General features: G+C 42.1%; 1 protein-coding gene across 3 annotated transcripts in view; it reads left to right on the forward strand.

The window, feature by feature from the left end:
* Positions 1–6,755, forward strand: part of pcgf5a (polycomb group ring finger 5a) — a 30,038-nt gene extending 23,283 nt beyond the window's left edge. For all 3 annotated transcript variants that reach the window (XM_075481266.1, XM_075481249.1, XM_075481257.1), the window contains exon 9: positions 6,352–6,755. In XM_075481266.1, the coding sequence (XP_075337381.1) occupies positions 6,352–6,399 (48 nt within the window). In that variant the 3' untranslated portion in view covers positions 6,400–6,755. The remainder of the gene's footprint in view (positions 1–6,351) is intronic.
* The last annotated feature ends 6,532 nt before the right edge of the window (positions 6,756–13,287 follow it).

Raw genomic sequence — 13,287 nt, forward strand, 5'->3', positions numbered from 1 at the left:
CAATTCAACAACAAGGCGATTCAAAGTGCTTTACAGAGACATTAAAACAGTATAAATAAAAAGCATGATTTAAATTTTAAACAAAAAAGAAAGAAATAAGAACAATAGATAAAATCAGGAGTTAAGATGTGATTAAGTTTTGAAACTCAAGCTTCAGATTTGGAGCTTTATTCAAATGCAGCTGAAAATAGGTGTATCTTCAGCCTGGACCAGCCCTAGTTAATATGGAATAGAATATGAGCTTTCTTGTTTCCCTGGAGGTCCATCCCATGATGGGCTGTTGCTGTTCAAGCCTATAGGAAGCGGTTCTCTTCCAAAGGTGACTCTCTGGGGTTCCCTCTGCTCTGAACTGATGCAGCTGACCAAGCACCACAACGTGATCAGCAGTGAGGCAGAAAGGGTTGACTGAGCAGAGGCTCCACACAGATATGGTGCCAGATGAGGGTCATTCTAGGGTCATCAGCTTCATCTCATTTGAAGTCCCACCGCTTACATCAATCAGTGGGGTCAAATGGCACTGAAAGGATCAGATAATTGGCTAAATTACAATAAGACTGAGTTGAGCAAGGGTAATTCTCCTTGGATATATGGCGGTGAATGAATGGGATCAGAGGCACAAAGCGTGTCATACCCCGGTATGATAGGTGGCGCTGTACCCATTCCAACTATTGCTAATAGAGCCACTTCCTGTTTACCTCTTCACCACCAACAACAACAACAAACTCAGGCATTGGAGAAAGATGGAGAACGCAGAGCAAGATGAAGCTACGTCCCTCTACATTTGGTCTGTGATGAGCTGCTTGTTGCACAAACTCGATGCCCAACGGAGCATTCTCCATCGCGTTGTTTGTTTCTTTCTGACGGCGACAACAACAGGAATATCGTCTCCTTTGACTTCCGGGTCACGACCCCGGGAAAACATCTGGAGCATGCGGAGAACGCAAAGTCTAATTCACCACGGGCTTCAGCGTCTACAAGCATGTTTAGAGTGACTTTCAACCCAGTTATCTCGGGGTCTTTATCCGATCCGATCCAATTTAGTCAGATTAAGGCGTCTACATGCACTTAATAACTCAGTCTGATTGTAATTTAGCCAATAATCCGATCCTTTCAGGGCCATGTGACCCACTGACTGATGTTATATCAGAGATAGGAAACTCAAGTAAGACCGACCCGGCCAGAACTGCTTCGCCTCCATTTTCAAGGATGGTTTCTTCCCTTCTGATGCAGAAGTTAATTATTATAGTATAATCTCTTCACTCGGATGTCCTTTGACTCGCAGATCCGTGCATACAAAGATCAACGTCAAATTCTGTCGAGTCACGCAGATTCCATAGGTCAGTGTTCACAGTCCATTTAAGATCAATTTGAATATCTAAAGTGGACTTTGAGGGGAATAAAAAGTGCTTCAGAGCTTCCTCCACCTCTGCTCTACCCACCTCCGATAATCCAACAAGAAACAGACACCAGCCCTTCAGAATTATTCATCTCCTGACGACTGAGTCACAAAGATTACCACCCAGACTCCTGTTAGAGACAGATATGATGCATGAAAGCTCAATGGGACCAAACATCTAAAATCTGTGATCTGATCTTTCTTTTATGAGGTAGTGAAAATAGTATGGGATCGGTCTGTTACTGCTAAATGGCAATTAATCCAAGATCGTCTGCTCAGTTAAATGAATTTCTGTTAAAAGATCACGAGTGTGAAGAAAACCAGTGAATATTAAATGGATTTTGAATTACTCCCATGGAGCACTGCAATGTATTGAGCCGGTTTAACACCCAAAATATGGCCGATATGCTCGTCTGTGGTGAGCAGCATGAATCAATATGTTGTTTCACATGGTAATAAAGAAGAAGAGGCATAAAACCTCAGCAGCACATTCACCAGCTCAGGGAGAGCAGCATGAGGTCTGATTTTACTCTGGTTTAAGTTTAGAAGGAATCGCATTCTTTCACCATAAAATTGGCTCATGTCAGAGCCATTTAATCCCCTCTGTAATCCCGTCACCTCGTTAAAACAAATCACTTTTCAGGTGTTTTCATGAAAGCTTTTATCTCCAAACATCCTACCTGAAAGCGTGCTGACGGCTGCACAGAGTACATGTTAGTGCAGTCAAATTTAAAGCGCTGAGTGAAAGACTCTAACCACGCGGATTCTGGGTTCTTTAAGGAATGATGCAGCAAAATGCAGGTGGAGGTGCCATCATGCTGTGGGTCTGCTTTTTTTGCATCTGATACTAGAAGCACTCGAGGCGTTAGCCGGATCACAACCTGCAGCAGCAAACTGCTTAAATGTCAGGATTGTGTGTAAAGAGGAACCAAATGAAGGCAGATTAGGGAAATACATCAACTAAGCATAAAAAAAATCAGAAAACATCAATCCAAATATACAGAACTGACCATGTCGGGAACTAAACTAAAGACAGAAATGAAACTGATAGGCCTTTTAGCTCATTTTAGGCCTATCTCTAAGTTGCCTTTTATCTCAAAAGTTTTAGAGAAAATGGTTCTTTCTCAGGTCATGCCCTTTTTAGATGAACACAACATTATAGAGGTTTTTCAATCAGGTTTTAAAACTCAGCACAGACTCTGCTTTGGTGAGAGTTTTTAATGACATATTCAGGTGAATATGTTGTTCTTGTTCTGCTCGACCTAACCGCTGCTTTCGATACAGTGGACCACAATATTTTACCATCTCGTTTACAGACCCAACTTGGTTTTAGTGGTACCGCATTAAAATGGTTTAGGTCTTATTTGTCAGACAGAACCATGTCTGTAAACTTAGCTGGTTCGGAATCTTCCACTGCTCCTCTACTTTATGGGGCTCCACAGGGCTCAATCCTCAGTCCCCTGCTTTTTTGTCTTTATTTGCTTCCTTTGGGCTCAATACTCAGAAAGCATGGGATCTCCTTTCATTGTTATGCTGACGACAGTCAAATCAGTGTTGTGCGTGAACGAGTTCAAAAGAACGCGTTCATTGAACACGCTCATTTTTCCGTGAACGTTGAACTGAACGCAACACATTTTTTAATAAAGAACTTGAACGTGAATTAGTTCACATTATGTGTCATGAACGGCAGACATCACTGTAAATGAACGTTATATTTGTTTTCCATTGAAAACTGAGTGACATCTTTTGAAACGCAACGAGAGAAGGTTCCTCCCTCCTGTATTCTCGCTGGTGCCGCTTAAATCATGTATCACCAGACATTGACATTGTGTGCGCAATGCATTGCGGGCAACGTAGTGTCCGGCTGAGAATAGTTGAATAACATACTGGCTTCCGCACGACGTTACCCGTGATGAATTGCAGCAGAGCGGGGTAGGCATAACAACGCCGCGTAGCAGGCAACGACGAGAGCGCGGAGGGCTGGAGGAGCGAGCGAGAGAGAGAGAGAGAGAGAGCGCGCGCTGCAATTAAAAAAAAAAAGGCTAGTGGAAGTGATGGCACGGAGACAGACACCGATTCTCCTTATGAACATTTAAAACAATTTTACACTCTTGCAAACCAAGACCCCGACGGCATTTCATATTATATATTCTTTTTTTAGTTAAATGCTGGTAGATTTCATTGCACTAAGTATAGAACTGGTCTACCTTGTCTGTACTGCTGCAAGTTTCATCACCTGGTAAGAAACCCACAATTGCAGTGTCATGAGCAAATGTCTACAATGAGCAGTTTCAAAGAACGTATAGTGATTTCTTGCTCGTAGAGTGAAAAAAAGGATTTATTTGAATATCTCACGAAAAAAGTAAAATGAACTGAACTTTGAACTAGTTCAGAATTAAAATTGTGAACTTTGAACGTGAACTGTTCACTTTGAGCATGTATGAACTGAACTTGAACTAGTTCAGAAAAGCTGTGAACTGGCACAACACTGAGTCAAATATACATGCCACTAAAAAAAGGAGCCTTATCAATTAAACCCCTACTTCTATGTCTTGAAGACATTAAAGCCTGGATGGCTTTAAATTTCCTAAACTTTAATGACCAGAAAAGAGAAGTGATGGTGTTTTGTCCCAGGAGCCCCTTTGAAACATCCCTTATTGATCTGGGCCCCTTGACGCCTTATTTAAAGCACAACATTTCTAATTTGGGTTTTATAACAGACAGTGATCTTAAATGAGATCGCCAGGTTGGAGCAGTGGTCAAGTCCTTTTTCTATCATCTTCGGCTGCTGGCAAAGATTGAGCAAATTCTTTTAAAGATCCACTTCCATCGTTATTTAATTTACAAATATACATATTTCTGTGGTCACCACTATGATTGAATGCATTGTGCATCGTTTCTGTCAAAAATATCGTCCTTGTCTCCTTGTTTCAAGCTGTTTTGTGTGAGCTAGAATTGGCCTGTGTGGCAAACGACTGGCTTTTCCAGTTTTCCTCATGAATATCCGCGACATGACAATAAGGCACATCTGATTGGTTTCTAAAAAAAAACGTCACGGGCACACCCCCTAGACCCCAGCTGAGCTGTGCCACTGTCAGCCCGCAGCGCGCTATGTTTGAACTGTGCCCGGAGTTTCTTGCTGCACTGCAACGATTGCCAATCATTGCTGTGAATTTGTGAAAGTTGGCGGATAAAATCATGTCTTCGGAGATACAACCCTACATTTACGACCCTGAATCGGACGAGGACGAAGAAGACGACGAGCAACAACAACAACAACAACAAATGTCTCCTCGTTTGTCAATGACCGTATCCCAATGGTAATTAATTGATCTCTCCCTAAACTCTCTATCATTATCGTGCATGAAATTGCAATTAACGTTGACAAAGATATTAGCAATGATCCTATCTTTATGCTGTCAGTCACTGTAGTCTGGCAGATTGCTGTGGCCATGCCATACAAGGCTATGGGCGAGGCTTACGACCGAGTGACGAATCAAAGTTTCGCCTTCTCTCACGCGCTCATTTGTCTGTGTCTCTAAGTGGGTTGACCCTTCAATGACCAGTGCAGCCCAAGTAGATCGAAGTACACTTTGGCGCGGCGCATACTCATATGACTTGTTGTGACCTACCACATTTTAAAATGAATGACAGAAAAGTGGTTTCCAGCGAATGTTGGCCTTTAAGACAAGATTTTGAAACAGTAATTCATGCCTTCATTACAACTCGGCTGGATTACTGTAACGCTCTATACTTTGGAGTCAGCCGGTCTTCCCTCAGGCGTCTCCAGTTGGTCCAGAACACTGCTGCTCGGCTTTTAACCGGAGTCGGGAAGAGGGAGAAAATCACCTCTATCCTGGCTTCTGTCCACTGGCTGCCTGTGCATTTTAGGGTTCATTTTAAGATTATTTAATTTGTTTTTGCCCCATCTTACTTCTCTGAGCTGCTTCACCCATATTCTCCCGCTCGTTGCTTTAGGTCAGCTGATCAGCTGCTCTTGGAGGTACCGAGGTCTGAACTAAAGCTCAGAGGAGACAGAGCTTTTAGTGTTTAACTCCCAAACTATGGAACGATCTGCGTTATATATCAGAAGTGCCCCTTTATTGTCCACTTTTAAAACTCATCTTAAGACACATTTTTATTCTTTGGCTTTTAACACATGTTGAGACTTTAGCTCTTACTTCTGTTATCGAGTTTTATTGTTTCTGTTGTATTTTCCATATTTTGCATGTTTATTGATTTTCGTCTGTACAGCACTTTGTACTAAAGAAGTAGTAGTAGTAGTAGTAGTATAACAAGGAACAGATTAAACCTGGAACTGCACACACAGAGAGAGACAACGGTAGACATGATGCTGGTGAGGAAACTAGCTAACATGGAGCCGCTGTGACACAAGAACAGGAAGTAAACTCAGCAGAGTAAACAAACAGGAAGTAACAACAAGGAGAGTAAACAAACAGGAAGTAAACTCAGCATAGAGAACAAACAGGAAGTAACAACAAGCAGAGACCAGACAGCAAAATGTGGACATCCAAGGTGCAAAAGTGACAGAAAAACCTAGAAAAGTAACGGATTAACTCTTTAAAGCTGGGCAGAAATGAGCCCGAATCCAGAGCTGTGTCTGCAAAAAGAGCAGCGAGGCCAAAATCATCAGCAGACAGCAGAAAAGTTGCCTCTGAAAGACTACAAAGATTGTTCAGAAGTCTTGAGACATTCTGCTTCTACAGATTTATCTCCAAAGGTTAAAATTTAGGGATGCAGATAATTCTGACCATCGCTGTCCAAACCAACCAAAGTGGGAGGTTCCAAGTTCCAACTTTTCTTTAATTAGTGGTGACCTGCGGCGGTGGTCCAGTATTTATCAAATATTTTCATCCGATTGGTTGACCTCTGACTCGTGGTCATGTTTGAAGACCAAAAATGCTGATTTCTCTCTTCTTCTGTGTCTCCCTCAGACGTATCCCATGGTTCTGGAGTACCGGCCGCGCATCGACTTCGGCTGAACCACGGCCGCAAGAAGAGGACCATAAACACACACATACGTGCACGCATGAACACTCATGCATTCATTCACAGATTTCCACCTGGATACACACAGACACAACAACACACACATGCCCAGAACGTGTAGAGAAAGAGAGATTTAGATGTATTTTTGTACAGCCGATGATGAAGTGCATTTGTTGTTATGTTTAAAAGCTTTGAAGCTACATAGAATAATATATGCTATAATATATGATATTTTTAAATGTATGTCCCTGTGCCTAAAAAGTTGTTCAGATCAGAAATGAAGTACGACCATATCTCCAGTTTGCCTGTCTAACTCTAACTGTAGATTAAATGTTGATTTTCTACTGTGGATGGTTGTTGTGGTTTGAGTTCCTCACGTTCCCTCCTGCTTTCTGATGGTTTGGCTCAAAGAGGAGGCGGTAAACATGTGTGTGGTTTGAACTGGATGGAAAGAAGGATGGTGGAAGTCAGGTTCTTCAGTTTTTAACGTTCGTCATGGACTGCACCAGCATCTAATGAACCGATTAACCTGATAACTGCTTCACTCAGTGGGTCTACATGTTGAGATTAATTCCATTATAGCCATAGTTGAGTTATTATTTGAGCAAGGGTAATTATCCTTGGATATGTGGCGGTGAATGAATGGGATCAGAGGCACAAAGCGTGTCATACCCCGGTATGATAGGTGGCGCTGTACCCATTCCAACTATTGCTAATAGAGCCACTTCCTGTTTACCTCTTCACCACCAACAACAACAACAAACTCAGGCATTGGAGAAAGATGGAGAACGCAGAGCAAGATGAAGCTACGTCCCTGTTATTGACTTAAGGACACTGACCAAGCAGCAGTCAGTGGGGTCACATGGCACTGAAAGGATCGGATCATTGGCTAAATTACAATAAGATTGAGTTGAGCAAGGTTAATTATCCTTCACTCTCAGAAAATAAAGTACAGAATTGTACCTTTAGGGGTACGATGGCTTGTCACTGGGGCAGTACCCTCAGAAGGTATAGTTTTGAACCCTTGTGGTTTGTACCTTATAGAGACCAATCTTGTACCTCTGGTGGCAATTTTGTACCCTTATACTGAAGTAGCTTAACACAGACTGTCTATTGTACCCCAGCATGTAGAAAAAAAGGTACATATAGGTACCTTTTACCACCTGAGTACATATATGTACCTTTTGGACCCTCAAAAAGGTACATATATGTACCTTTAGGTCCAATAATTAACCCTAGGGGGTACATTAGTATAGATTGTACCTCAGGGGTCAAAAAAGGACTCGTACTCTACCCCTATTTCTGAGAGTGTTGGATATGTGGCGGTGAATGAATGGAATCAAACTCAGGCATTGGAGAAAGATGGAGAACGCAGAGCAAGATGAAGCTACGTCCCTCTACATTTGGTCTGTGATGAGCTGCTTGTTGCACAAACGTCATGCCCAACGGAGCATTCTCCATCGCGTTGTTTCTTTCTTTCTGGCGGCGACAACAACAGTAATATCGTCTCCTTTAAGGCCTGGGTATGCTACTCCATTGCTATCCATCAATCTGACTCCGTGGTCACTAAATCTTTCGAAGTTATCCGTCGGGATGTCTGATACCCAAAGCAGTTCACCTCCCGATCAGAAGGCGTCGCTACGTTAGACGACCCAATCTCGCGACGTCTATTGTGAAAGTGGTTGATTGATTGTGTTCACCTTCCGGCTCCGTTCCACTCCTCACAGTGAACGATGGCGACCGAGAGAGAAAGACTGTTGTCGGAGTTGGAGCTTGTTGATTTTGAAATGCAAATAATTTTGACCAAATGTTGACCGGCACACAGTAAACTCTTTCAAAGATGGCGGTGTTGTTGTTCTGAGAGGAAGGAACTAAACCGGAAAAGTGATTCTGGAAATTATGTTGTTAGCCGACCAATCACAACCCTTGTGGTCTCCGCGAGTCTCCGTCTCCTCGACGGATAGATAGGAATGTTGGCCGACGCACGCAAACGTAGCCTTTCCAGGACGACCATAAATCCGGCTTTAGACTTCCGGGTCACAACCCCGGGAAAACATATGGAGCATGTGCAGAACGCAAAGTCTAATTCACCACGTGCTTCAGCGTCTACAAGCAGGTTTAGAGTGACTTTCAACCCAGTTATCTCGGGGTCTGAATCCGATCCAATTTCTTGTCAGATTAAAGGGATAGTTCGCCTCTTTTGACATGAAGCTGTATGACATCCCATATTAGCAACATCATTTATGAATATTTTCTTACCCCCTGCTGCGTCCTGTGAGCCGAGTTCCAGCCTTGTTTTGGTGTTGATGAAGGTAGTCCGGCTAGTTGGCTGGGGTTTAAAAAATAAAGCGTTTTGCTTCTCAAAACAATATGTGTTCAAAAGAGAAATACATTTGCATCACAAAATCGTTTACCAGGAAAAAGTCAGACCTCACAATCGCTTGGCGCTATTTTTGCCTCCCTTCATATCACTGCGTTCAGCCACCTAGCGATAGCCGCGCCTGTTACAGTGTTTACTGCCCGGAAGCAGGGGACTGCTCGGTCTGCACTTCGGTCTGCACGGTCTACACAGAAGGCAGTGATACAAAGGGAGAGAAAATAGGGCCTTCGTCAACGCCAAAACGAGGCTGGAACTCTGCTCACAGGACGCAGCAGGGGGTAAGGAAATGTTCATAAACGATATTGCTAATATGGGATATCATACAGCTTCATGTCAAAAGAGGCAAACTATCCCTTCAAGGTGTCTACATGAACTTAATAACTCAGTCTGATTGTAATTTAGACAATAATCCCATCCTTTCAGTGCCATGTGACCCCACTGAGTGTAAAAGCAAAAACCAGTGAGCTAATGTAACGTTGGGTCCATTCGAACTCTTTGAAGCTTCTAATATCTCGTAAAAATCAACTTGAATGATTGAACTGAAAGTCTGGAGAGTCGTAGGAACCCCACCAGCCCAGAACCCGGAGCTGGGAATGATGTCACACCCAAACTGACCATATTCCAGTTACCCTGAACAGGCTAACTAATATTAGCTCTATTAGTTCTAGTTATATTGGAGCCACTCATTCAATGTGACTCAACCTAAAAAACGCTGTAATAAACAGATTATTAGTGCAGGTGTCCCTACCTGTAGTCATTTTGTGTCACGCTCTGCAGATGCACCGAGCAGCGAGTTGGTCCAGGCTGTGAAATCTGTTGGCATTTATTTGGAAAGCTCATTGGTGCTCATTGTGCTGCTTTGTAGACTTTCACAGCAGGCGTATATATGCTGAGGTCACGTAACACTTAGATTGCACATGATGTAAAATCCCAAAACATTTAAATTACTGGTTGTAAAGACATGAAGGAAGACGAACACTTGTGCAAGGCTCTGTAGGAAGGCTGAGACAGAGGATTAGGCTTTAAAATCAGATGTTTATGGACAAAACCTGGATCATCCTGCAAGGTAGGATGAGAAATTTGTTCTTTTTGTCAATCCCACCGTTATCCTGTTCAGAGCCTTTAGGGGCCGCAGCATTTTGCACACAGACAAAGAAATAAGCAACTCACCTTTAGAGTTTAAACGTAATCACAAGTTAAAGCAGAAGGCATGTTTCTGGACCGGAGGAAGCCGGGGTACTCGACTCCGCAGTCCGGATACGTTGTATTTGTCAATAAGCTTGAAAATTAAAAACCGATACCTGATTTTGTTTGATAAATCCTGACGATTATGAACTGAACTGTCCTTTCTGTTTGATAAATCTGTCACATACCTTCTAATATCTCATGACCTTTCTGTTCAGCAGCATCATCTGGTAAAGATCCCCCTCAAACATGAGTTAATGGCCATCCACCCATTTCCTACACCAGCTTAATCCACCTCAGGGGGGGCTGCAGCTTCTCCCAGGGAACACTCTGTAATCCACATTTTGGTGGGTTCCCAAAGGATGAATCCTCTCACAGTGTGTTTCTAAAGAGCCCCCTGATAACTAGCAGCATTCAATCTCCAACAAAGAATAACTATATGAAAACACAAGACATATAATCTTAATATGGAACAGATCAGCGTTAAACACGATGATTAAAGATGATTTAATATCTTTCTTGTATATATCCTAGCCCAATTTCACTCCCCGATGTGTAAAATATTAGGGCTGGGCAATGATTAAAATTTTTAATCTAATTAATCACATGATTTCCCTGATTAATCGATTATCGCATTTGTACACAAAATCCAAAAATGAATCCAAAAGTAGTGTATAGCCTTTAGCATTTAGTTTTATTTTAAATGTGCTACCATATGAATGAAAGTGCCATAACATTTGTTGTGCAAACACACTTTTAACATCAGCATCTTTCTGTAGTTTTTATGTAGAAGCCTCGCTCCACTGTCTGTTTCCTTGAATGACTTGCTGCTATCAGTTGTGTGTTTTGCCTTTAAGTGATATTTTAGACTGGAACTACTACGCTGAGAAGACAATTCAACTTGGCAGTGTTTACAGATGACTTTGGTTCTGTCGGCTCCGCCGTCTGGAAGAACTTTAAAATGAAAATGGCCGACTAAAAGTTCCGTACCCTTCTCCATGTTTGGTGGATCCGCCGATTACTTTCTTTTCCGGTTCCACAGCAGACGGCAACAGACTTTTACAAAATAAAAGCCTGTAAGCAACAGACTTTTACAGAATAAAAGCCTGTGAGCAACAGACTTTTACAAAATAAAAGCCTGTGAGCAACAGACTTTTACAAAATAAAAGCCTGTGAGCAACAGACTTTTACAAAAAAGTCTGTTTCCTTGAATGACTTGCTGCTATCAGTTGTGTGTTTTGCCTTTAAGTGATATTTTAGACTGGAACTACTACGGTGAGAAGACAATTCAGCTTGGCAGTGTTTACAGATGACTTTGGTTCTGTCGACTCCACCGTCTGAAGTTTAAACGTAATCACGAGTTAAAGCAGAAGGCATGTTTCTGGACCGGAGGAAGCCGGGGTACTCGGACATACTCTCTGAAGAGAACATGTAGAATTCAACCTCTCGTGATGTTGAGATCATGAAATGTGAACAAGTTTCCCATTTAAAACCTTAAAAACTAAAAACAGAGTGTGTGGAAAGTCCAAGTAAAGGTTACAGTAAAAACTGAGCTGCCTCAGATAAACAAGCAGGAATTTGGGTGATGACAAAACACACACACCTCATGACAACCTAAAAATACGCTGTTATAGATGAGCCGCCACAAACGGTGTGCACACTGAGGCTGACATCTGTGTTTCTGCATGTTGGCACACATGCACGGAGGTTTCACATGTGCACGTACACTCCTCACATGCTCATCCTTCCAGCTGTTTGTTCTTGTCCTTGTTTTTTTCTTTCTTTCTTTCAGGTCAGAGCTATGTGGGCCAGAGGTCCCTGTGGTTTCCATCTCTGCTCAAAGTGATGCTGCTGACCTCTCAACACTGGAGTAAACTCCATCTTTTTATGTTGAGATGAATGGAGGCAGCAGCGGATAAACCTTGTTCGCATTAGAAATCAAAAGCACCTCTCTGAACAGATCCAACTGTGGCCAAAACCACAGAGTTTCCAGCAATATGAGATGTTTAAGACTCAATTTAGTTAATTTGGTCTAAAATGGAATAGAGAGGAACTTGGATTTTTCCAGCTGATTTAATAGAAAAGCCATTTTTAATCATTTCAATGTGTTTAAACATTATAAAACTTTGATTAAGAGTATTAAGGTGGAATCTACATGATACTGAGAGCCTGGGACACCAACTGGAATAACTAATTTAGACCATAAAGACTTGACTGTTCTCCCGTTGCCAAGGTAACGCTGTCTCATTAAAACAAACTACTCTAAACCCGGCCTTAAATCTCCCATGATGCACCTGAACCCACTCCACGCTGTAGTTTGTGTGAACATGTCATTCATCTGTGGGTTTTGGATCTGAGTGGGTGGTGAGAGTGACGGTGACAGTAACCCAAAGAAAGCTGTGAGGCTCAGAAAAAAAACCTTTTGCTCCAAATTGGCTGCGGGTGGAAGAAAGAGTTTCACTTCCTTGTTTATGCATTCACCACAGCCTACAGTGAAAACAAAAGTGAGTCAGATAAAGAAGTTTGGTATCGATGACGCAGAGCAGGATGGTTGTCACCGGCCCCTTCAGTCTGTCATCCCAGTCAGGCTGAATCACCTCCGCTTTCCCATTTGCAAACCTTAAAAACACCTAAAAACTGTCCTGAACAGCCTAAAAAACTGTTCTAAACCGGCTAAAAAACTGTTCTAAACAGCCTAAAAAACTGTCCTAAACAGCCTAAAAAACTGTCCTAAACAGCTCAAAAAAAACTGTCCCAAACAGCCCAAAAAAACTGTCCAAAACAGCCTAAAAAACTGTTCTAAACAGCCTAAAAAACTGTCCTAAACAGCCTGAAAAACTGTCCTAAACAGCCTAAAAAACTGTACAAAACAGCCTAAAAAACTGTCCTAAACAGCCTAAAAAACTGTACAAAACAGCCTAAAAAACTGTCCTAAACAGGCTAAAAAACTGTTCTAAACAGCCTAAAAAACTGTCCCAAACAGCCCAAAAAAACTGTCCTAAACAGCCTAAAAAACTGTCCTAAACAGCCTAAAAAACTGTCCCAAACAGCCCAAAAAAACTGTCCAAAACAGCCTAAAAAACTGTTCTAAACAGCCTAAAAAACTGTCCAAAACAGCCTAAAAAACTGTCCAAAACAGCCTAAAAAACTGTTCTAAACAGCCTAAAAAACTGTCCTAAACAGCCTAAAAAACTGTCCAAAACAGCCTAAAAAACTGTTCTAAACAGCCTAAAAAACTGTCCTAAACAGCCCAAAAAACTGTCCTAAACAGCCTAAAGAACTGTCCTAAACAGCCCAAAGAACTGTCCTAAACAGC

Source organism: Odontesthes bonariensis, chromosome 2 (genome assembly GCF_027942865.1).
Source record: "Odontesthes bonariensis isolate fOdoBon6 chromosome 2, fOdoBon6.hap1, whole genome shotgun sequence".
Taxonomy (NCBI): Eukaryota; Metazoa; Chordata; class Actinopteri; order Atheriniformes; family Atherinopsidae; genus Odontesthes; species Odontesthes bonariensis.